Source organism: Colletotrichum scovillei, assembly GCF_011075155.1.
Source record: "Colletotrichum scovillei strain TJNH1 chromosome Unknown Contig00001, whole genome shotgun sequence".
Lineage (NCBI taxonomy): Eukaryota > Fungi > Ascomycota > Sordariomycetes > Glomerellales > Glomerellaceae > Colletotrichum > Colletotrichum scovillei.
In genome coordinates, this window is record NW_023336259.1 from 2,856,366 (window position 1) to 2,880,177 (window position 23,812).

Here is a 23,812-nt window from a genome sequence, read left to right on the forward strand (position 1 = left end):
TACGTCGCGGGTGTAGAGCGGGTACCGCAGGCGGCTCGAGAGCATCGTCTGGAACTCGGGGGGCATCGTCGCGAAGGTGTCGTTCCAGACTTGGATGATCCTCCTGCGCTCCTCTTCGCCGCCGGGGAGGGGTTGCGGGCGGATGAAGATGTGTGTGCGGGTCGGGGCGCCCGGGGGCGGGACTTTGACGCGGCGGAGGGTGAAGCCCGCGCCGGAGCGGTCTGGCTCGTTGTTGTATGCGCCTAGACCGGCGGGGAGCAGACGGCGGCGTTGAGGGTTATGGACCGGGGGTGGCGGCTGGACTATGGTGTCTGTTGAAGAGGACCGGGAGCCATGCTGTCGTTGGTTCTGAATGGGAGTGGAGGGCGAGACCGGCTCGTTGGATCGCATGAAACCTGGTATGTCTCCCGGTCTAGTTGGCGTGGGAGTATGTATGATTGGTGATACAGGTGACACGTCTCGGTTTCGAGCATGGCTGTCCCCAGGAGACGTGACCGTTTGGGAAGACTCTGGTCGGCAACGTCTCGGAGCTGGGAATTCCATGGGATCCTCAGGATACGGCGGTCTCTCGTCCGTCACCTGTTGAGTGCCGTTGCGCTCTTTTTCTCTCTTTGCCCTCTCACGCGCTGCCACTAGCCCTCTCGGTGTCAGAGGTCTCACAGGTGCAGGTGAAGGTGATTCTGAGTTTGCAGACCCCGAAACTAGTGTCTTTGCTTCCTGCAAGGCTGCCGATGGTAGGATATAAGAGTCATCGTCGCCTTCATCGTCGCCCTTGCTATTTCCAGTCACGTTGTTCCTCGAGCCAGTCTCTGTCGAAAGAGGACCTTGAGGGGAGGGTTTGTTTGCTCTCCCAAGCACGGCACTCATCGACTGCGAGTCCAATGCTTCTTCGATCGACAAAGAGTATAAGGGACGATTAGAGACTGCTCCGAGTGCAGTCTTAGGACTGGGATGCTGGTGAAAGCGACCAGAATCGGCCGCGGCAGCGTCTGTTTCCTCGCTAACTTTACGATTGGGGCCAGACCCATCGTCTTTAGAGCCTTCGTCCACCGATTCGGACTTCTTCGAGGGTGGTCGTGAGGCTATTGGTGTTGACGTCGACGGTTGGAACTGTGCACGAGGAGCAGACGACGTGAGGTCGAGGGGGCTGACAATATCTGGATTGGGAACAATTGGAGCCAGTGATGTATTGCGCGTCTGACGACTCTCATCCTTTGGGGTCTCAGGTGGCTTCTCCTGGGCGGGTGACGCGATATCGTCATCGAGTGCGGATAGTAGGCAACCGAGGGCACCTGAGCCAAGTCTAGGTTTGGTATCTGTCTCGCTAGAAGACCCCGTTCCTCCGGGCCCGACTTCTTCCTCGTCCGATGACTTTTGCCTCTGTTGAGAAGATGAAATCTGGCTCTGATCTGGCGATGAGGTCGTTGAGTGCCTCGATGCCGACGCTGGGGAGACTTCATCGGAAGCGGACGTCTGTGCTGTCACTTGCGATCTTTTTCGAACAGCGTCAGCAGAGATATCTTGAGCTGGTGTGGCGATTATCAAGGAGGAAGTTGTCGTGCCATCATTTCCACTTTTCTGTGAATCACTGGGCATCGGCGACGCTGGCTTCCCTTTCTCCGACATGACGCTTGAAATCTCTATCGGTCAAAAAGTACGCAGTTCGATGAAGTCACACTCGAGGGCTCGAGCAGAACCTAGGTTGAACGAAAGATGAGCATCAAATATTCTCAACCATTTTAGCTCTAAGGGATCTCCTCAAGTTATCAATCTTTGGCCCAACTTTGGGTGGCGTTGGATCTTCTCGTGTCTTCTAGAGACTCCATCGTGGCATCATTTGGATGCTTGATGTAAGATATTACGAGGATGATACAAGGGAGTCGCAGAACACAAAGACTTTGGTGTCCATGCTTGCTTTGAACTGGAACAGGTCGCGACATTGATAATGCCATCAAAGGACTCAATGGTTGGAATTCACAAAGGCAGCCAAAAAGGGAAAGATCGGGCAAACAACTTATTGTTAGAGCTTTCTGATGGATCATATGAGTTTCTCAGTTAGCGGCGCTCATCAAAAACGTTTCCGCTTTGAAATTGTTGCTATTGTACTCGTAATTACCATCGTTATCCCGCCCCTTACACTCACAATGTCAGCGATCTGGTGACAGATCTACCACGTACACTTCTCAAGTCAGGCAGACTCTCCCGGCTACCGACAACTTCTCCGCTGCCGTTCAAAATAAGATAGAGCCCACTGTGACTCGCTTCAGAGTGCGTCTCATCATCGTCGTCAATGTCGTCATTAGTATCATCGTCATCATCATAATCGTAAAAGGCCTTGAGAACCAGACTCTCCTCGTCCCTAAATCGAACCATCTTCAACCCGTCCTTTGCTTGGTCTCCAATCTCCAGAGCGCGCCTCATGTTCTGGCGCCTCATGTTCTCGAACTCAATCATCGCCAGACAACCTCTTGTCAAGCCCCGGATGTTCGTCCCCGCGAACCCGACCCCCCTCGCGCTGGCAGCCCGGACGTAGGCGGCATGAGCCTCGCGCCAGCGGCCCCAGGCACTCAGGACGTGGCCGCGGTACAAGTACGCGCGGGGCTCGAGATCGAAGCGGTGCAAGTGCGCCGCTATGGCGAGGGCCTGGTCCGCAGCGTTGAGAGCCTGGTGAAGCTTCAGGATGGACAGAGGCGTTTGCAGCAGGGCATAGGTGCGGAGGAGGAGGGTGTTGACGGTTTGGGCGGCGGAGTCGGCGGCAGGGGCGATGCTGTCGGATTGGGACGAGGTACTCATTAGGAAGGGAGGTTTGCTCTCTGGTATTGTTTGGCTTGTACGTAGGCTGGTGAGATTCTTTGCTTGGTGTTCTGACGAAAACGGCGATTTGCTAGTCTGGTATGCCACGGACTGTGCCGGTGGGCGATCTTCTCCTTTTGATTGTTCTTCTTCTTGGACTCCAATATGGTCGGAGCTTACTTTGGAATACCCAAACTCCGAGCTTTGAATTAAAGCATTCGTTTTACTTTATTCCAAAGAAGGGGGAAAAATATTGACGTGCAGTGTTGGAGAGCTTGGTTGGCAGAGCTGAGGGTGTTGCAAGGGATGAGATTGACGTAGGACCCTTGGCTCGGGGTAAGCTGAAAGTGAATAAAGAAAGAATATCTCCCAGCTCTTACCTCCAAAATTCGGGGCAAGTACCCAGATACCTGATCGACTCGTCGAATTCAGGCGACGAAGTAAATCGTTCGATTTGAGATTCTCAAAGTCCCTTGGCCCCCTCTCTCCGCGAGCCGGCGGAACAAGTGACGCAGGGTGTGGAATTGGGCCAAGACTGCTGCCGCTCGTTTGTGTTGGCATGGATCAGCGATTGCCGCGTTCGTCAAAGGCGTTGTATGCCAAGACCAACCGAGAAGAAGATCGAATTGTAAGAACAATGAGGGAAGTATTGATCAAGTTGCCTCACATCTGAGTGCCGAACTCGTCTGGATCGTAGACAGGGTCCCCTGCTTACTTATGTGCTCCGAGGTTCCATTGATGAAAGACTTACTAAGAACTACTGTTTCCTGCCAAGTTTATTGATGAGAGGGCGCCGGTCTTGTTCAGTGGCATGCTAAATTGAATCAATCGTAAGTGTCTTTGAAGGGAGGCCTGGACGCGGCAATGGCGAGGAATGTATGTGTCGTTTTGGGCATGAGTAAGCACAGCCCGATCGATGTGTGGGCAGTGAACATTCAACGCGCTGCGAAAGTAAAGACCATTTCCTCGATGAGAACTGCTCGGTTATAGCCGAAGGTCAATGCTTTAAATCTTAAAGGCTACTATTTAGGTTTGGATCTGGACGCTTTCGTCAGGTCAAGTCAAGCTCGGGGTCCAGGCCAAGCTTTCGAGAAGCATCATACAAAGTCATCGCTGAAGAAACACAGCCGTTACACAGGTGTTCTGGAACTCGTCTTCTTGATGAGAGAGTAAATCGAAGGAAAGAAGAAAGGGAAAAGCATCCGGGAACGGAATATGAACATGGATGGTGCCTCTCAATCCTGTGCAATGTGATCTGCGTGACGACAACGACAGAGCTGAAAATTCCTCTGATGATAGAATGACAGTTCTTGCTCAAGATTCCATCATCGAAGAAAAAAGAAAACCCCCAGACATAAGGCACCAATAACTGTCGTTTCTACGAGCTTCCAGCCCTTGCTCAAGTCGCTTTTAACAGATTGTTCAGCATGTCGTGAGCTGTCCTGGCCACCCCGCGCCTTTCCGGCCGAAGAAGTAGCTTCTGAGACCGGTATTTGAGGCGTAAACTCTAGATGTAGCGGCGATGAGCAATTCCGGCGGCTGTTCTAGCCCATCGACGCATCTACCTCAGCCTGGCTGGGTTTCGCCTCCAGAGACCTCTCATATTTGGTAGACTCCAGTGTCTGATTGCACAGGCACTCAAGACGTCAGGAAATGGCACAAATTGTTCGAAACGGGGCTTGGCGCGTGTCTTGGGCGTCAAGTGCCTTCTCGTACGTAGATGTTTCCGTAGCCCACGCGTCTGGTATAGGTTCAACGCTGGCGAATGTGGTCCATGACTCCATTATAACCATCGGCCGCCTCGGATAATCGGCACATGGTCTTGATCTCTTCCATGAATGGCAAGAATCTCGAAGCTTTCGAAGCACTCAAAGCCAACGACATTGTCTTAACGAGTTGAAATGGTCGATGTTGGACAGTCCTTGCGGTACCACCCTAACTCGGGTGGACACCATGTATTCGACCTGAACCTAGCTTTGATTATTGTTTCGACATTGCTGGTCTCTCTCCGTCTGCTCACACGGAAGATCATAGTAAAAGCTCTAGGCTGGGATGATTTCCTTGCAATAGTAGCTTGGGTAGGTTAAGCCGCTTTGCCGTGCAAGTTGCATGGACTAACACAAGAACCAGGCCTTGTGTGTCACACTCTCGGCACTTGAAATGGACACGACCAACTATGGCACCGGGGCTCAGATCGAAGATGTTCCTCGGCCGACGCTGCTTCAGTTCTTTAAGGTCAGCTGACTTGCATACTTAAGATCCTCCACATAGCTAACGTGCTGCGAATAGAGGCTTTCCATCATGGAGTTGGTCTACTTCCTCGCTTCTGGTGCAGTACGCCTGTCCATATTAGCGTTTCTTCCACGCTTAAGCAAGAATAGTATGATTAATCCAGTCACTTTAAGACAAGACGCTGATGTTTGTTGCCAGAGATATATACCTGGAGCATATACGCCCTTGATGCTATTGTAATCATAGTCAGTCTGTCGGGGTTCTTCTTCGTCTTGACGGAATGCTCGCAGATACCGTAAGATGGAACCCTCCCAGGGACGTAGCGATAGCTAGCTGACTCGTTACTCCAGTGATGTATTCAATTATTCCAGCACATGGCGCCAATGTAGAGACAAACGCGAAGAACGATCGATGATGCTGGGCCATGCCATTATCTGCATCTTTGTTGATTGTATGCTGGTCGTCCTTCCGCTATGTGTCGTGACGAATTACGTCAAAATGGGCGTCAAGGCCATACAGATCTTGCTGGTTTTTTCTCTGGGAATCTTTGCTGTCGTTACTGGGATCGTTCGATTTTCCATTATCGTCACGACGGACTTCGGTGTAAACACGTAAGTACTTCTTATGGCGAATGAGGCGCGGCTCAGACTAGCAATTTCAGCATATTGACACAGTCCAGGACGTACAAGATGCTCACTGTAGCTGTATGGACCGACGCTGAGCTCCATGTTGGTCTCTGGGTCGGCTGTTTCCCCGCCCTGCAACCTCTGCTCCGACATGTAACGTTGAGGCTCGGAATGCGCAGCCAATTGGACAGCACAGGTGCCGCAAGCAAGAGGAATACGATGACGTCCACGGCAACTTCCAATAAAAAAAGCGTTTTAGACAGGTGGTCACGGAGTTCTGGTAACGTGCGCAGTGAGAGCGCCGGAAGCCAGCTGTTGGAAAGCGGCGCTGGGCAAATTGAGGCTGTAGGTGGTCAGCCTGACGAAGTTGAGATGGTGGATCTCGAGAAGGGGGAAGGCTCTGGTCAAGTCGGCAAGCAACCAGAGATCTCTACACCAGAGAAAGTGGGCGAGAGCATATAAGCAGCATATATAGAGGTAGAGTCTAGTGGTGCATCCAAGGTATCCGAGTTATCTGAAGTGAAACCGTGCATGAACTCCGAGGAGTTGTTGGTAAGAACAATAAATAATTGGATTCTTGAGGATAGAAGGACAGTGCCGAGCACAAGACCAGTACTGTCAGACGATACGTACCTTAGGCACGGACCAACCCTTCTTCAACACGCACCTTCCGTCCAACGACGACTTCGGCTCCTTTCTCGAACGGAGCACTGCGAACTTCAGAATCTACCTCGACAGAGAGCGACAACGTCACACCATCTAGACTCTGTGCAATCTACACATACTTTCTCCCCAATCGCCTTCATACGAAACTCGAGATTGAAGTTCGTATTTGAGATATCAAGACCAGTCCAGCTCGTACAAAACCAAAAAACCTCTGAGAGCTAATCCAAGACATTGGGTCTCCTCTTGTTCATACCCAACGGCGCCACTTCACGGTTTCCGCGTCTAAGCGTCGCCTCTTCTTTCCAGTACCCACTGGTCTTCATAGGAGAAAGTATCAATATGGCATCACTCTCAGTATTTGGATATCCCGCAAGATTCGCACCCGGCAATATTGGACCGCTCTGGACTGCCCTCTTCTACGGAGTTACCGTGAGCAATATCGCCATCCATCTCGCCTGGTTAGCCGCGCTCCATCCAATTTTCTCTTCGCTCCCGATAGACCGCAGGCGTCTTTCAGCATTTCTTCACAAATACTTCATGCTCAGCTCAAGTAACCCCCGACTCCTCACCTTCTTTACCTCGGCCTTTAGTCACATCCAGCCTTTACACCTCTTCGTCAACATGTCAACATACAAAACTTATGTCGAGTCGTTTTATTTACTCAGTGTATCGCCGCTACGATTCATTGTACTGTCCCTCGGGAGTGCAATCACCGCTTGCCTTTGCCACATTTTCAATGCCAGGAGAAGACGGGGAGCAAATAACAATGCCGAAAGGACGGCTGTTGGAGCAAGCGGAGCCTTGACTGGTCTCGGCACAGCTCTGGCGTTAATGTTTCCCACGATGAAGGTCCGCCTTTCCGGGACAAACCAGGTTCTACCCTTGCGCCTTGTTGTCTTGGGAATGTTTGCCGTGGACGCCTATTGTCTGAGTACCGAGCGAGACACAGGAGTGGGACATGCCGGACACCTCGGAGGCGCAGCTTTTGGCTTAGCATACTTCTTCTGGAGGAAAGCAACGGGGGCTTTTACTTTGTAACCTCAAGCAGTCTACATCTCGAACTGCAGAGGCTATGGGTAAATATAAATATCGAGATCAACTCTAGCCGCCCAAGGTATATACAGGAGAATGGTATCCTGGTAACAAAAAAGACAAAAGGCCGCAGCATTCTCAGCCACCGAAAATATCAAACGCCACGCTACCGCATGAAAGAGGATATACCATTGCACGAATCGAGAGCCATTCTTTGCCAACTTCTCGCTACCACAGCTCTTCACTATTTACCATCGGCTTTGCGTTGGGCTTGGTGTTACTGTAGCGATTGGGATTCGTCGGCTGTTGAGTGCCCTGGAAGGTTGGGCTCATTTTGTGTTGTGAGCCGATGGGACTCAACTTGTGTGTCGAAGCAATGGGGCTTGGGTAGGTGACCGATCTATTGCCGGGACTACCGGCAACCTTGCTTGCCATTGTTGACTCTCTCAAGGGAACTGGGCCAACTCCGACGGGCGACATCTTCTTGTCTGGGAACCGGGTGGCAGTAAATCCCGGCTGACGGGGTCCTTTGTGGTCGTCCCAAGGTGCAGTTGGCGACTGCAGAGGCGATGGAGCACCGCGGCGCGACCTCAGAGATAAAGATCGATATCGCGGCGATGTCAGGCCCCACGCCCGACCGAAAGATGCACCAGGATGGTATACGCATAAGACTGAGGCGACGAGGAATGGCAGAGCACCTCCGATGACCAGTGACGCGGTTTCCGACCGCTGAAGAGGGCTATTGAGTCCGTCCCAGAACTCAACGAGGCGGTAGATGGTGTGCCCCACCAAGACGACAGCGACTGCTGGTATCACTGAGAAGAGACCGTCAGACTATGTTGGTCCTGCGGCAATGGGTCTACTTACTCTTGACAAAGTTCTTAAAACGCGGTGCTTGATACACGGCAATATGTTTCGGGTCAGGAAGCTTCTGAGTGAACCAGAGGAACAGTCCGACGAAGAGCAGCAACGCCAAAGTCTGGACGCCTAAGCCGGCAAGAAGAATCGACGGTGTCTATTGTGGCTTGTTAGAGATGAAAACTGCTAGGCAGCAGAACGATGAAATACTTACCTGTACACCTCCGAGCCCAAAGACAGCTGAGACAACCCCGGAAATTTCCAATGCAATGACGAGAGCAAGAGCGAAGATGAGGAACAAGACAGCGACTCTTGGCCGGGTAAAGCCAATGCCGAGACCGTAGAGGGCGATGACATGGGGAAGGATTTGGCATATGGCCGCTGCGATGAGAGTAGGGCCCAAGATGGCGCCGATGAGCCAAAGGGAGAATGAAGTCCCGCTGGCGGTATCATTTCGGAGCCTCAATCTTCCAGCGAAGCCCAAGACCTCGAGAAGAAGACCGGTCGCCAGAGTCGACGCGAATAAGGGCGTCTTGAAACGAAAGCCTTGGTACAAGGCCAGAGGCACGAGCAGCGCAAAGGCTACCAAAAAGATGGCACTACCAATTACCGAAGGCGAGTAGGAGGTAAAGCCCCCCGGGTAGGGGCACGAGTCTCCGCAGTCGCCTGTCATTGTGCTCACGTTCCACTTGACAGGCGACAGTGAACGTTGCGTCGCTTGACCATCGGGTGGCTGGACATGCCGAGAGAAGGAGCGGGAAAGGAAGAAACGCGCCGGGCATTGGGGATATATACACGCGGCAGAAGCCAGGTGTGTAATGGATCAAGCATTCCAGCAAACCGGTCTGCATAATCGCGACGGTTGGGATATGGATGATTGCGGGCAGCAGAGGCCGTGGACAATGAAGACGAGCGGCCCGACGGAGATGGAGGTAAGGTACACGCAAGAGCAGGCCGGGGTCGATCCAAACGGGCACACCATCAGCTTCCGCGGTTTCATCCGTTATGGATACATCCACTACGGAAGAGACGTTGTACCAACAAGAACTTTCTTCAGTCGACCTTCAACCGGGCAACTTTGTGAGCACTTCTCATCGGTGACTGACAACGCAGCAACGACGGTACCTATAAGACGAAACGCAACTTGACTGTTGCACAACAAGAAGCAGTGCTGAGTGGCTTTTGCTAAGATGCCCAACTGCCGCGAAGGAAGAAGAAGGCGCTGACGCCTCCCAACGAGCCAGCGAGGCAGGCAAGCAAACAAACAGCAGGTGTGGGTGTGGATAGCGGGCGTGAGAGGGCGAAGCCGTCCCAGCGGAACGGTTCGACGGTGCAACAGTCGAAAGTTTGCAGATCCGGGCCCTCTTCAGCATGAGCTCTGGACCAATCAAGCAGGCAAGGTTGGCGGTTGCGGCCTGTTTACCCACGGGCGGCGCAGATGAGGAGGTTACATTGGACGGTCATTCAGTGAGGCCATGTTGGTCTTCGACGGCCGGTGAGCAGGGGGCCGTCGTCCAATGGCGAAAGCAGCCGTTGCTCTCATCTGCCCTACAGCATGGCTACGGGAGGGTGTCGAACAGATTGGTTCACAGCCAGTCCTTTGAACTTTGAGCTGCTACGCCGCATTGCACTTTAGGCCTGGGGACACGTTGGGGGCTGGGGGCAGGTAATCAAGACGTGGTCCCAGAAGCGGGGGAAACAGTCAACGATGGGATATCATTCGCGAAAGGGCAAACGCACTCGAGAGGCCAGACAGGTTTCAAAATTGAAGCCTGACTTACGGATTTCCTGTCTCGTGCGTGTTGGTTCTGAGGCCAGCCAACGGTAGCATCGATGATCTCCATGCAGTGAGGGAAGAGAGGGTGAAGATGAACATGGAGGAAAATGAGAGGGCACTGGCCGATCGCCAGGAGCCGATGAATCATGGCCGACGTACCCGAGATTTGTTTCTCCTGCCATGGGCTGCCATGGCAGGTGCAGTGCAACAAACTGTGTGCGCACGCCCGCACCGCACAGCAGGCAACTGCAGGCTGCATGATGCGGCCGCCCTCACACCAAGACACCCTCGAAAGATGGCGGCGGAAGACAACAACGAGGAGATGAACCAACGGCCGGTGGGCGTTGGTTTTGGCAGTTGGGGTGACGGGGAACCTGGGACGGGAAAGTCTGAACTCTGATCAAGGACAAGGACCGGGACCGGCACCCGAAGGCGGAATAGGATTGGCAAACTTCAGGGCAGCATCTGGCAATCTGCAGTGCTGCAGTGCTGCAGGCCCGCGAAGCTAAGCAAAGAGACCAAGACCAACAACATTATCCATGGACTTTGCCTATGGACCATCCCAACCCCCGGTCGACAAGGGCGCAGATCGCACAGAGCGTAAGGACAGAGACAAGGGTATAGGAGGAGGAAGTGGAAGAAAGAAGCTCTGACCAAGCTTGGTGGATTGTGCGGGAGACATCCGTCCACTAATCACTAGCGGCCGCAGCCCAGGGCAAGCCGCAAGCCGCACGCCAGGCCCCCAAGGCTCCACTATACTTCCAGCGCACGGTGGACCCTCCGGCCGAGAAACCCCCCCGGCTGTCGCGCTAAACTGTTCGCGGCCGCGGTGCTGCGTGACGTCAAAGAGCCGGGCGCTTAAACATGCTTGGCAAACACCTCTCATTGCTCAGAAATGCGCGTTTCTTCCTTCCTTCCTTTCCGCAGCACACACACACATACTTCGTATGCAGACTTTGGGGTTGCAGAGCAAGCATCTTCGTTCCACACTCCATTACGAACCTTGTAAAGAGAAACAGAAACGTCGAGGGACCGGAACCAGGCCAGGCCATTCACATCCTTGAGAAAAACAAGCAAAGCAAACAAACCGGTACAGAAAAGAGGGGGGCAACCAACCAACTAAGGCAAACAGAGGGTACATCCAATCCTCATCAAGTGACTAGAGAACCAGATTCTCTCTCCCTCACTCTTTCTTCTCCCCACCACCCCGCGCCCGCGGCGGCCTGCGCTCCTCCTTCCATGCCATGAACAACGCATGCTTCTCGAGGTGCCGCCCTTGCGCGTCTTCCTTACGGCTCATTTGTGCGCCAACCGCGTCTCATCGCTTGCTTCGCCCTCTCGCAGCCCGGGACAGCCGTCCTTTCTCCGTCTCGCCCTTGCGGCCGAAGCACGACGGTGACCCGAGGTTCAGAGACCTGGGCAAACAGATATCGGACGAGTATGCCGTCGTCAGAGAACACTATGGTACCATTTTGCCCCCCCTCCTTCTTATCCGATCCCATCCTTTCCCCTTTCTCTGTGTTTGCCCTTTCTAGGATAGGTATTGTCCTCCTAGTACCTTTTCGAGTCCTCCTGCTTTCCCCCCACCACCCGCCTCGGTTCAGATCACAATGATCCACCCACACTTACACGCCCTCCAGACACGCCAAAGAATCCCATCGTCCTCGCCCACGGACTGATGGGCTTCTCCGAACTGCGTCTCGGCGCCTACGTCCCGCCAATCCACTACTGGCGCGGCATCTCCGACTCGTTGAGCACCCTCTCCGGTCCGTCCAACATCATCACCACCTCCGTCCCGCCCTCGGGCTCCATCGAGGAGCGCGCCGCGAAACTGGGCGCCGACATCGCCGCCAAAGCCGGCGGCCGCGCCGTCAACATCGTCGCGCACTCCATGGGCGGGCTCGACGCCCGCTACATGATTTCCCACCTCAAGCCGCGTGACGTAAAAGTCCTTAGTCTCGTCACCGTCGCTACGCCGCACCGCGGGAGTGCCTTTGCGGATTATTTGCTCGATGGCCAAGGCCCCATTAAGCTCGCGAATCTGTACGGGCTTATTGAGCGCGCCGGGCTGGGTACGCAGGCTTTTGAACAGCTTACGCAGCGGTATATGGAGGAGAAATTTAACCCTGCTACCCCTGACAGCGATGATGTGCGGTATTTTAGTTATGGGGCGTGCACGGATCGGCCACCGCTGCTGAGTCCGTTTCGGCAGAGTCACTGGGTTATCGAGGAGGCTGAGGGCGCGAATGACGGGTTGGTGAGCGTTGCGAGTAGTCGGTGGGGAAAGTATCAGGGTACGCTGCTGGACGTGAGCCATTTGGATCTGATTAATTGGTCGAATCGACTCAAGTGGACGTTGAGAAAGGTGTGGATGGGGCAGACGAGGACGTTTAATGCTGTTGCGTTTTATCTCGATATTGCGGATATGTTGGCCAAGGAGGGTCTATGAGGTGGCTATCAGGAGGGGTGAGATAGACTCACGTTAAGGGGGTATGTATAATGATGTTGACTACGATTGTAATCTCTACTATGAGGCGTGTAAGAGTACGCAGGGAAAAGGAATAGAATAGCGAGCAACGGCGTTATCGGCAGGACTAGATGAAGCAAGACTTGTAAGTATTGAGACGTATTGTAACTCGAAAATGGGATATATACAAGAGGGAGAGGAGCCGAGGAAGTACATCACACAAAGTACATGCATATATGGATTGCCTGTCATCCATGAATGACATCAACTTGCGTTTCTTGCATTGAATGGAAATGGTTAAGATCTCCGAGGTAAGATACCTTATATCAGTGCTGTAGATGTTGTCAAATGCAGGCAGCTTCGCAATAGCTGTAACAATTGCCGCCCTGTCGGCAGTGCTTTTCAGAAGTGCCATAGTCCCGTCGCCACTGCTCTAGCCGGAAGGAACTCACTCATCGCCTCACGTTGTCTGCAGCTTATAAATAGCCGTAATCGCAGTCACAACAAGAAGCCAGCAACGCACATGGCGTGTACAGTAACACAGGACTGCATCGATCCGAAAGCGACGAGGAGATCTCTCCCTAGAGGAGGCTTGGTCTTTGAGATGAAGGGAAGCTGGTGCTTGTGGTACCTGAAGCTAGGTGGGCAGTCTGGTAAAGGTACCTAGCTAAAGACTACCATCCCCTCTTCTCTACCCCTCAGGCTCGTATTCGCTGGTGAATACTACGCATAAGAGCGAAAATGATTGATACCTCGATGACGGTTTTGATTACTGTAATGGCCCATACGATAAATTAGAACAGAGGTGCCAACAGTGAGGGCTATTTTCATAGTCCAGGCACCGTCAGACTACGAGGTAGACGGACAGGGCGGTGTTAGTAGAATTTGAAACTCCTACAGAAGCCAGCCTTTAAATAGTGAGGTAGGGTAGTAACTCTGTTCTTTCTATTCATTTGTTATGACCTCAGGGCATGTCGTGAAGTAGAGACAGCATCTAACTAGAGTGATCTACGTGTCGTATCTAGTAGTATAAAATTAGGTCCGCTGCATCGAGAAAAGTCTCCTCGGCAAGAACATAGCGAGAGACATGTTGGCAGGCGAGAATATCTCCGGCAAGAACCTGTCGCGATCAAAGTCTTGCTTTGCTGCGGGACGTGTTGCTAGCTCGTTGGGGGATCTTCATCTTTGGCAAGGTTTTGGCGAGATATACTGGGCCAAGACAAGAAACTACATTGTTAGTTAACCATCTTCCCCCTTGCCCTTCTATTCACCCCTGAATACGAAACCGACTAGGAATGGAAATATAGTAAGTCTACTTTCATCTTTCAGAAAGACCCGTGCAGGGACGCTGTGGCAGTATGTGTTTCGTCTTTGTTCAGATCACCCGCTGTTTCTAAAGGCTATCATGGCTGGTCAACATCACACCATTCCTACAACTAGGGGTTTGCTGCGTCGTAAAAGTATTGAGCTATTTCATAACCGGACTTTTAAATACCTACTCAATCCAATGTCCTAGGAACACACACAAGGTCTCGGAAAGCGCAGAAAAATGTCTCACATCTGCGATGCCTCAGTCAATAGCTCTACAGACGCGGCTTGTGCCTGAGATATAACGTCATAGACACTAGGAGGCTTGAATAATGGCTATGCTATACTTAAAGAGATACCCGGCATGCTACTTGGAAAACGGTATCCTTCTAGCTCCGCTTTATCTGGTACGGATGAGGGCAGACCACGAGAACAAGACATGCAAAAGTCTTCCCTCGTCATAAAGCCACGAAAGTAGTGCTCTGTGAAGAGTCATGTAGTTCAAAGTGTGACATCCCTTCAGTATTGATCATGGTATAATAAACGAAAACGCTTCACCATCCGCTAACCTCTTGTCCACGTCGATGTCCATCTGTCGAGCCTCTACCAGCTTTCTCAACACACCAAACAAACCCCGACATTACTCATTAGTTTCCCCCCAAGGTATTCCCATCCCCCCCATGTACACCCGCCTCATCTCTCAAAGAGCCCGAGCATCTCAAAACACACAAACATCAAAACACACCCACTTCCAAATCCCGTTTCTCAGCTTTCATCCACCTTCTCTAATTCCCCTTCTCCGGAATCTGACTCGGCGCATTCTCGTTCGTAACGCCACTATACGCCGGCCTCGACTCCGGTCCCGGCGCAGGCGCCTCCGCAGCCATAGCCTCATCGTAACTAGGCGGCGCCTCGTCAAAGTTGGCCGCCCCCGGTGTGCCCATCTGCGGCGGGTACAGCGGGTCATACTGCGGCGCCGCCATCGCAGGGTGTTGCTGCGGTGGTCTCTGTTGTTGGCCGTGAGGTCGCCCCTGTGTAACCGTCACGGGGGCGGACTGCGCCGTGCGAGGTGGTAACCTAGGCGGCATGCTCATCGTCGCCGCGCCGGGCCTGTTAGCCTGCGCCGCGAGCGCCTCGAGCAGCTGCGGCGGCGGTGCGATGCCCGAGTATATCTGAATCTTGGAAAAATGAAGCGGGAGGTAGATTGTCTGCGCTGCGGGGTTCTCCTTTGTCGAGTTGAGGAAGCCGCTGCGCGTGGGCGGTTTACCCCAGCAGAGGCCTAGCTGGATGTCGAGCTCGTAGAAGCGCTGGAGGTTACACGCCATAAAGGAGGGCGCGACGGTGTTGGGTAGCGGGATGGAGCGCCACAGGTCGTCCGGGATGACGCTCTCGAGGTTCAGGTCTTCCGAGGTTGGATCCGTGAGAAGCGGGATGCTGAGACCGGACTGCGTGACGACGACCCATTTGCTGACTTCCGTGTTGAAGAGGTCGTGGCATCGTACACGGGTATTGCCGACGAGTTCGATCTGGATGGAGGTGAGGTATACCTGTTCATGTGACGGGACGAGCTTCTTTGCGATGAGCCGTAGCGGTAAAGGTTGATTGCACGTTAATATCGGGGGGTGTGGCAGGCGGGCAGAGAGTTCGATGGACGGTGGCACGGCGTTGGCGTCCCCGGTACCGTCGTCCCTGCTGGAGCCGAACATGGTTGACTTCTTTGTCTGTAAGCTCCGGGGCCGCGGTTTAAAGGTGAAAGGTCGACGGGCAAAGGCCTCCTGTGAGGTCTTTGGTGGCCGGGGTGGCTCGATGGGCATGAACTTGAAGCCGATCTGGTACCGCCAGTTCTCCTTCAAGAAGCCCGGGCGCTGGATGGTGACCTTGAGGTAGTACCGCACCTCGGCCTGCCGGGGGAACCCGGTGAAGGACGGCGGCAAGGTTTTGGTGACGTGCTGCAGGAAGAGCTGCTTGCTCCCGTCCATGACCCGGGCGCCACCGAGTCCAAAGGGCCCGATGCCGGCGCCGAAGCCTCCCATGCCGCCGATGCCACCAATCTTGGACATGGAGACGGGATCGCTGCAGGCATTGTTGATGGGCAGCTTGAAGTTGAAGGGGAACTCGTGCTGACCTCCCTGGATGACGTAGCTTTGGGAGAAACTCGAGCCGCCGCCGCCGAGATCCTCCTCGTACGTTGGGAAAACCTGTGCGACCCGATAGAGGATTTTGTGGTTCTCACTCGCGATGCTCCCGGGCCCGCCTCCGGGCCGGGTGTTACGCTCGTGGTAGCTGTCCTGCGGCAGGCCGAGGGCGGTCTTGGACTCACCCTCGAGCTTGACGACGATGCCGCCAATCTGCTCTGGCCTGCTGAGGTGGAGCACGACGCGGCCTTTGACATTGTCTAGGTTGGTGTAGAACTCTGGCGCATTGTCGAGCGCTATTCTGATCGACATGGTTGTGAGTTTCTGGTATTCGCTCAGTCCGCGCTTTCCTTGTTTAAGAGGATATCCTCTGGTGGTGGTGGTGGTGTGGGAGGTGTCGTCGGTTGATGGTATATGGTTCAGGTACCCAGTGCGCTTCGTGTAATGTGCTGCCACGACTTTGGTTCTCTGCAATGGTGGTTTCGCCGGTCGGAGGTGGGATGAGGCACAGGCAAACAGGCGCACCAGACGTCTCAAAACAGGTCCTCAACCTCAATTAAGTGAACGTATTGCACCGTGCGAGCTCCGAATTGGAATGAGGGGCAATCTAGTCCAAGCAACCTAGGTGGGGTGGTGTCTATTTTTTCCCGGTCTTGGTCTTTTTTTCTCTTGGCTGCGCGTACTGTTTTGCGTTAGAAGTGAGGTGTATGGAATGGTATGGTGAGGCAGCCAAGAACGATGGCGGAAGAAGAGTGAGGGAAAGGCTCGCTTCAGATGATCAGAAACCTTCAAGAAATTGAGAGGGAGCTTTCGTCGGAAGTCGTGGAAAGAGGCAGAAGCTACAGTCGGCGCAGTCGGCGTCGTCGGTATCGTCTGGTGTCGCCGCGGGATGCGGAAAAGGTCAGAAAGCTTAGACAACTCGCTGTCTCGGCTTTCCTGGTAATGGGCGATGATTAATTCGACGTTGTCCGTATAGACAGAACAGCGCGTGATGTTGAAAAGGAGGCGACGTAGACGCGTGTGGCTGAGCCCTCTTCCAAGCCTCGCCGTCTGAGCTGAGTGACAATTGGGTTGGGGAGTACCGGTAGGCCTGCGGAGCCGAGACCGAAGGCGCAGGCTCAAAAGCTCCGGCTGTCTCTCAAAGCAAGTGTAAGGAAAAGGACGCTGCCTATTGCAAACGCTCACCAGGAAGCACAAGAGCAAAGCAGAGGAAGTCAAGTTTATTCCCGCAGTAAGTATGGATAAGAGGGCGCGTTGAGTTGGGTCGATTCGATACAGATACCACGCATGTGTCAGGTTGAATTCAGCTCTGGCAGGCAAGGTAGGTAAGGTAGGGTTGATGTCATTGGGCGTTTGACCCAATCACCACCGCTGTCACTCCCTTGCTGCCAGTCGTCTTACCTCAAGCCTTGAGGTACTTTAGTCCTCTCACCTTGCCGACATTGCCGGCCTTGGGTTGTACCTTAAATAGACACCATGTCAACCTTCGCACTAAGAGGCGAACCACTCTCTTTTGAATTTCTGCCTGACAAAGCTTGAACCTCGTCCAACTTGAGATGATTGGAACATGTGTACTCATGGCCGAGCTCACTTTGAGCAAAAATACTCAACCTTCAGCCATGTCCAAAGTACACTTTCTGCATGAATAAAGTCGTCTCACAGCCATAACATGGCAGACTTGCGGTTATTAAAGTGCTGTATGTATTCGTACACATGCCTTGGAAGCTACGTAACTATAGCTTCCAGTACATATCGTCATTGTCGCTTAAAGCTGATGGCTAAGATCATGTTGTCTCTCCTAATCCTCTCATCAAACGAGTAGGACTGCAATGCCTTGATGCAGGGTATCCCACCCTATCACGAATTCCCCAAACGCCCAGATGTTGCAGATGGTATCATTTCGGCATCCCAATGCCCGCGCAAAGCAAAATTAGAAAGAAAGAAAAAAAAAGAAACAATTGTTTCCCAGAGCAAGAAAGGGAGCGTATTCGAGGTCCCGAATCATACGTCCAAAGCTCCAGCCTCCTTGCAATCAGTCCAGCTCAATGACCTCTGGCTCCGATATCGACGGCCGTGTCTTGGCCCGTTTGGCTGGCGGCTGCCCGTTTTCTGCATTATCTTCCTCGTCATCATCAGCCTCCTCTTCCTTGGCTTTCCACATTCCGTCAGCCCTAACATAAATGGTCTTGGTATTGAGTTTGCCCTCAGCCTCGAGGCTCTTGCGAACGTCTTCCATAAACTGATCAACTCGAAGACTATACGGGCGAGCATCCCCGTCGCAAAGAGGACACTTCCACTTGTCAACCAAAGAAGGCTCAGGTCTCCCTTCGGTGCCGCGATTGCAAACGCGGCATGCATCGCCAGCCCCGTGCGCGGTACACCTAGGCTTGGCCGGTCGGGTTTGTAGCCAGTTGATCAGATCAAAGCACTCCATGTGCGTGCAGCTAACACCGCGTGCTGGAATTTGAAATATCGTGGCGCTAAAAGGGTCGGCCAAATCAATGCTGAGATCGCTGCCAACCACAACCAGCTCATCATCCCCATCGGAAGACGTTGGTTCCAGACGGCTCCGGATAACTTGCTTTGTCGTGTCCGCCGAGATTGTGCCCTGGCTCAAAACCATATTGACAATGTTATCATGACTTAGCGTCTCAACCACCTCAACAGCCATAAAATACATCATGTTCGGCTTTTGAGCCGCGGGCATGGGGCTGATGCTGACGGTTATTGAATTTGTGCCAGCTAGTATGTATGGAGTGAGTTCCACAGGCAGGTGCTGCCCATTATGCTGCTTTCGGCGGACCGCAACGATATTGTCATTGACCATGATAGCAATATGTTCAGGCCAGTAGGATTGCGCTACTGCCCAGACAGATTCTGAGATGTTTGCCGGCTCGGCCGGGTTGACTGGGAACTCACAGAGACGAAGACGGTATCGAAGAGACCCTTCAAAGTACTCCGAGACTGGAACACAGTCGCCAACCAAATTGCTCATTGGGCAGAGCCTGTTGTAGTGCTCGTTGGGCACCACAAAGGCGAGGCGGTGCACGCAATTCTTGGCTGGTGTCGCGATCGGGCCTAGAGCAAGCTCTTTGATGGACTGATAAAACCTCACTGGTTTTGACTGGTCGCCCGACCTGGGTAAATCTCGTGGCACTCTTCTCGGACTCCGAAGTTGGACTTGATGAAGTGCGATTCCCACAGCCTTTGGTTCCCAAGGTGTATGAGGTATACGATCTAGCGGAATCGACACGTTGGGTGGTCGGAAAAGGTTGCCTATGAGCCGTCCTGCTGCGTCACGAGTTGGCCTAGAGCTAGCTGAAGGAGTCCTCGTTGTTTGCGTACTCGGGGCTCCCTGAGTAATTCCCAAACCTCTTGGGCTCGCATGCGAAATAGAAGCGACAGGTTGAGGCGAAGGCAGCTGCTGCATTACTGGTGTCCGCACAGCCGCTCCACGTGATGGCCCCTGCTGCATTCCTTGAGGCCGCGGAGAGGAGTGATGGTGGTGGTGATGGAGTTGAATTCTAGGGGAGGCCACGTTCGTAGCTTGCAGCTGCGTCATAGCCTGGGCTTGGTTCTGGGCAGTACCCAGTTGCCGAGACCTGGCACGCCTTTGTTCCGCATCGCGGGCTTGCTGGAGAAGCTGATAACCTAGATTATGGGGTTGAGCCTGATAATGTGGAGGATCACGAAACACCCCAGGCAGATGAATTGAGGGGGCTCTAGGGGTGACAGCCTGTGTAGGCGATGTCAGGCCTGGCATAGACATTGATAGCCCCCCTGGAGGTGCTTGGAGAACTGGAGATATCTGCCCTGGAGTAAGTGACACATGTGGCAACTGCATGCTGGGGTAGTGAGGCGAGCCTGTTGGGGTCAGGGGCTGGTTCGTCAGGGGTTGACTGAGCAGCCTCAACTGTGACGGTACCGGTCCGGCGCGTTGGTTAAAGGAGTTTGGCATCCCGGCTATATTTTCAGCCGTTGGGGATGGAAACACGTCAAACCCTTGAGTGGGAGAATTTTGTATCGGTGTTGGCGCCCTGGCTTGTGCTGGGGAGAAGTTGGTAGACATCCTTCTAAGATTGCCGATGGCGGTTTGCTGTTGTGCTATGGCGGCTGCTACTGCGTAGTCCTGTTGCTGTTGAAGGTGAGCTTGCTGGTGTTGATGCGACTGTTGCTGGTGGTGCTGTTGTTGAGGGGGCTGTTGCTGTTGCTGCTGCTGCTGAGGGTGCTGCTGCTGCTGATGTGCTACTCGCCGTTTTTGGTGTTGTTGCTGCCGTTGTTGTTGCTGCTGCTGCTGTTGACTCTGACTGACCAAGATCTTGTATCGCGAAATTAGCGAGTGTTGGAACGCCCTTTGCTCCTGTTCGGACATCTGTGTATGGTCGTTCTGAGAATCTTGTCGGAATAGCGCAGTCATCTGATCGGCGATGAGCCCGTCTGGGACACCAGTATGTCTCCTAGTGACGGTGAAGAAAATAGTCTCTAGAATCGGAGACCGAAGTTTGAGCTGATAGCGTAATTCGTCTGCCAAGATAGGATAGCCTCGACCTGAGTGAGGTCGCATGGCAGGAACTAAAATCCTGTTCCACTGTTCGTGGAGATTGTTTAGGAATCTGGAAATGTCCCCAGTATGGTTGCGGTAGACTTCAGTATGCCAAAGCCCAGAGGCACTACTAGCTGGAAAGTTTGCGAAGAAGAAAATCGTGTCCTGGCCCATATTTTCGTTCTTCCGAAGAACATTTTGTACAATGCCGAGTGCGCTGTCCGTCACGTCAGGAGGAAGACCAAGGAGGTCCTGTGCGGCTTTTGTGTCAAGCGTCCATAAACAAAGGATCTGGTGAAGCACTATGTAGAAGTAATCAGCCTTCTCAATGGCGTCTTTGAGAAGCCGTACTCTGGGTGCCGTGGTGCCATCTTCTGGAAGTTTGGCCATGCCGCCGCGATCGGATATGTAGCTGTCGAGGTTCTTGGCCATGACTACTTGAAGGAAGCTATCTAGCGCGTCCCGGCTAGTTCCTGCGGGCTGTACTGCATGGGAATAGACATCTTGCCTTTCGCCAGGAGGCTGTGGCGGGTGGTGACCAGCATTAAGCGGACTTGGAACCGCTGGCGGTCTAGAATTCTGGCCGGATGATGGTCGTGATGATATATTGAGCGTAGGGCTAGGCGCGGCTTGAGAGTCGGGAACCAGAGGGAGTGACGCCGAGACCGAGCTCGATGGGTTTCCCGGAAGCGTAATTGACGGCGTCAACAGCGCTGGGTGCTCACTAGGTTCGAAGAGGGAGAATCTTGAGGTGGAATGAATATTTGTTGATAAAGGAATCGGATTGCTCAGATCTGGAACAGCTCTTCCAGCGCCAGCTCCCGAGAAATTCTGCGCTAACACATTTGCTGGTGTTTCCTGGGCGCGGGTCTCGCCAGTCCAAGCCGTTGTTGCGTTTGAGTTGTTGGCTGCGAAATCAAGCCCGAGTTCTGGACTTTGAAGGCAAGTCTCTCGGATTTGATGCGAGGTCTGATTTGAGGTGACTGTGGGAGGACTAGGTTGGTCAGTTGGTGCCGGAGAGGGAAGAGCGGCTGCGCAATCACTGCCGAAGGAAAACGTTAGAGACAGTTGTGGCGTTGTGGACGAGGGAAAAGACTGCGGGATTCCAGAAGATGAAATAGGGTAGGGGAAGTACGTTATGAGTTGGTTGGTTTCAAGCGCAGCCGTCGACTTGTCTTGTAGGTTTTCATGCGGTCGAAGTCGGAAAGCAGACGGCGCGACAGACCCTAGCACAGAGGGGGGATTCGTAGCGTTTGTCGAGGACTCTCTCCGGGGCGCTTGGGTTGGGACTATCGGGACACCATGAACACCCTGTCGATTTCTTGATGTGGGCCCCTTATTCGTATGGGGGCTGCGAGATGCTGGTTCATTTTGCGTAGTCATCCATGCTGGACGACGATTCCCCAGCAGAAAGTTGACAGTCTCATTCGAGCGGGCGACCTGCGCTCCTGAGAGGGGCCCTCCAGCTATATCTTGCTGGGCCCTGTGAGGTGACATTTTGTTTTTGGGCGGTCGTTTACGGGGTTTGCGGCGGGAGCGCGGCGGGAGCGAAGGGGAATCTTGAGCGAGACTGGAGTCGGCCATTTTGATTAACGAGGCTGTGGTTTATCAAGAGAAAGGAAAAGCAAAAGTGTGCGCGTACCATGAGGCCGAAGTCTCAGCTAGCTCTGAAGTGACAGGTCGCCAGCCAACAAAAGTCAGACTCGAAGTCGGAAGCAGGTTCTGTGTCGATACCTTGAGGAAAGAGCAACCGTCTCAAGTGGAGGGGGAGGCAGTCGCAGGGTGGTGGTTGAACCAAGAGGGAGAGTGCGGTTCGACCCCTCTTGCCTCCAGGAACTCTTGCACTTTGAGGTCTCGTCCCGTTTCGGTGGACAGCAATATTCGACACAACGGCAGGCGCGACGCCGCAGGTCTCGAGAAGGCGCGCCTCAGATATCTCGTAGGGCGAAGTTGCTCGGCGGGTCTCGTCGTGATCCGAGGTCAAGGTAAGGCGTGTAGATGTGTATAGCAAAGCAACGAGCTCGAATAGGTGTGTCGCAGACGTCCGGCGTGGCGTATTGTTTTCTCCGGTATGCGGCCGAGGAGACCCCCGTCAAGTGGTGGCTGTGGGCAGCGACGCGATGCTGGGAAGACTATCGGTGAAACTCGAGAGTGTATCCAAACAATGTAGCAGTGTAAAAGAGATCTACTTCAGTTGGGTTGCTCTTTCCACAACTGAAGTGACGATCCGACATTCGGGACGGGAAAAACTTCGGCGACGGTGGTGAAAGTTCCGGGTTGGGCCAAATTGGATGAGAGAAAGTCGATTCTTGCAGGGGACGTGCACCAAAGATTGGGGACAACGGCCAGAATTAATGAATAGGACCGCCCAAAGGGATGCTGGAAGATTGGAGTAAATGGAAGAGCCCACTGGAATACTTTGGGATGGGACGACGGGGGAGGTGTTTGCCAGTTGCCACGCTAAGGCCGGAGCCGAGATGGTAGTGACTGGGGGTGGCCCTGACGATTGGTGAGGTGGGGATGCGTTAGTCTGAATTTGGCTTGGTACTTAGCTAGTCGCCATTCGACACGATACCCGTCTCGTTCTAGATTGACTTGCGATGGCTTGGATGGCACCGATGACAGTGCTGAGTGGAGTCACAATTGAGGCATTCAATCATCATAATTGTTCGTCGCGCACCTTGAGAAGTTGAGCATAGTGTCCCCTTTTGTATCCGCAGTGCATGCGGAAGATGTCACAAACTTACGAGACCATATTTTGCAAACCTAATGTGTGTATGTGCGCACGTACTGCAGGCATGGACATATCAACACCAGCAGGGAGAGAGGCAATTCATGGAAGCCTACTCCGCACCTACACTATTCACTTCACAATGCGGTTTCCTAGCAAACATCCAAAGTTTGGGTGTTAACTTAGCTCAGGACTTCCCGATGGGTGTTGTAGATAGATAATATGTTGAAGTCATAGAAACCAGATGAAGATGGGTCCAGCGACAGAGTCCCCTTGCTTTCGAAATCAAAGAGTTACCCTGCATTAACCCTATTTTATCTTTCAAGAATTCAATGGAATACACGCAGTAGATTGAGAGCCAGCTATATATAGAAAGTTCACATCCACGTGCAAATAGGTCCCTTGTGTTTGAAAGGCGTCCAGGTTTATGGATGTTTCTGTTTGCACTCTGGAAAACCTCCCTTCACACGCTCGAGATAGGTAGGTATGCAACTTGACACCGGACCTCATGGCACACGCCCCTTGCTTCCACATCATTTATGTCTTGTCTCTCACCGTTGACAGTGGCTCAGGGCACTGGGGCGATGGGTATGACAAGAAGCGGCAGTTCTTTGTCTGCTTTGTCACTGTTGCTTCTTCCTGTT

The 23,812-nt window shown here is 53.2% G+C and overlaps 6 protein-coding genes across 6 annotated transcripts; 2 read left to right on the top strand and 4 right to left on the bottom strand.

Annotated features, from left to right (window-relative positions):
• Positions 1 to 2,059: 2,059 nt before the first annotated feature.
• HER10_EVM0010584 (uncharacterized protein) lies at positions 2,060 to 3,756 on the bottom strand. Its single transcript, XM_035480040.1, has one exon. The coding sequence runs from the start codon at positions 2,791 to 2,793 to the stop codon at positions 2,140 to 2,142; it is 654 nt and encodes a 217-aa protein (XP_035338850.1). The 5' UTR covers positions 2,794 to 3,756; the 3' UTR covers positions 2,060 to 2,139.
• Positions 3,757 to 4,694: 938 nt separating this feature from the next.
• On the top strand, positions 4,695 to 7,355 carry HER10_EVM0009174 (uncharacterized protein; the record flags this gene model as incomplete). Its single annotated transcript, XM_035478673.1, has 7 exons — positions 4,695 to 4,871; positions 4,924 to 5,028; positions 5,083 to 5,173; positions 5,224 to 5,320; positions 5,376 to 5,636; positions 5,705 to 5,772; positions 6,673 to 7,355. 7 exons carry the CDS (start codon positions 4,695 to 4,697, stop codon positions 7,353 to 7,355), a joined length of 1,482 nt encoding a protein of 493 aa, XP_035338720.1.
• HER10_EVM0010322 (uncharacterized protein) lies at positions 6,375 to 9,280 on the bottom strand. The gene is made up of 3 exons (XM_035479785.1): positions 8,422 to 9,280; positions 8,217 to 8,364; positions 6,375 to 8,164 (listed from the first exon to the last, which is right to left on the bottom strand). The coding sequence occupies exons 1-3, from the start codon at positions 8,878 to 8,880 to the stop codon at positions 7,578 to 7,580; spliced, it is 1,194 nt and encodes a 397-aa protein (XP_035338828.1). The 5' UTR covers positions 8,881 to 9,280; the 3' UTR covers positions 6,375 to 7,577.
• Positions 9,281 to 10,877: 1,597 nt separating this feature from the next.
• On the top strand, positions 10,878 to 12,653 carry HER10_EVM0002397 (triacylglycerol lipase). The gene is made up of 2 exons (XM_035472110.1): positions 10,878 to 11,448; positions 11,625 to 12,653. Exons 1-2 carry the CDS (start codon positions 11,229 to 11,231, stop codon positions 12,431 to 12,433), a joined length of 1,029 nt encoding a protein of 342 aa, XP_035338078.1. The 5' UTR covers positions 10,878 to 11,228; the 3' UTR covers positions 12,434 to 12,653.
• A 1,623-nt stretch (positions 12,654 to 14,276) lies between these two features.
• On the bottom strand, positions 14,277 to 17,173 carry HER10_EVM0004934 (arrestin). Its single transcript, XM_035474561.1, has one exon. The coding sequence runs from the start codon at positions 16,204 to 16,206 to the stop codon at positions 14,545 to 14,547; it is 1,662 nt and encodes a 553-aa protein (XP_035338307.1). The 5' UTR covers positions 16,207 to 17,173; the 3' UTR covers positions 14,277 to 14,544.
• A 236-nt stretch (positions 17,174 to 17,409) lies between these two features.
• On the bottom strand, positions 17,410 to 23,094 carry HER10_EVM0004075 (putative MIZ/SP-RING zinc finger). Its single transcript, XM_035482944.1, has one exon. The coding sequence runs from the start codon at positions 21,932 to 21,934 to the stop codon at positions 17,927 to 17,929; it is 4,008 nt and encodes a 1,335-aa protein (XP_035338238.1). The 5' UTR covers positions 21,935 to 23,094; the 3' UTR covers positions 17,410 to 17,926.
• Between the last annotated feature and the right edge of the window lie 718 nt (positions 23,095 to 23,812).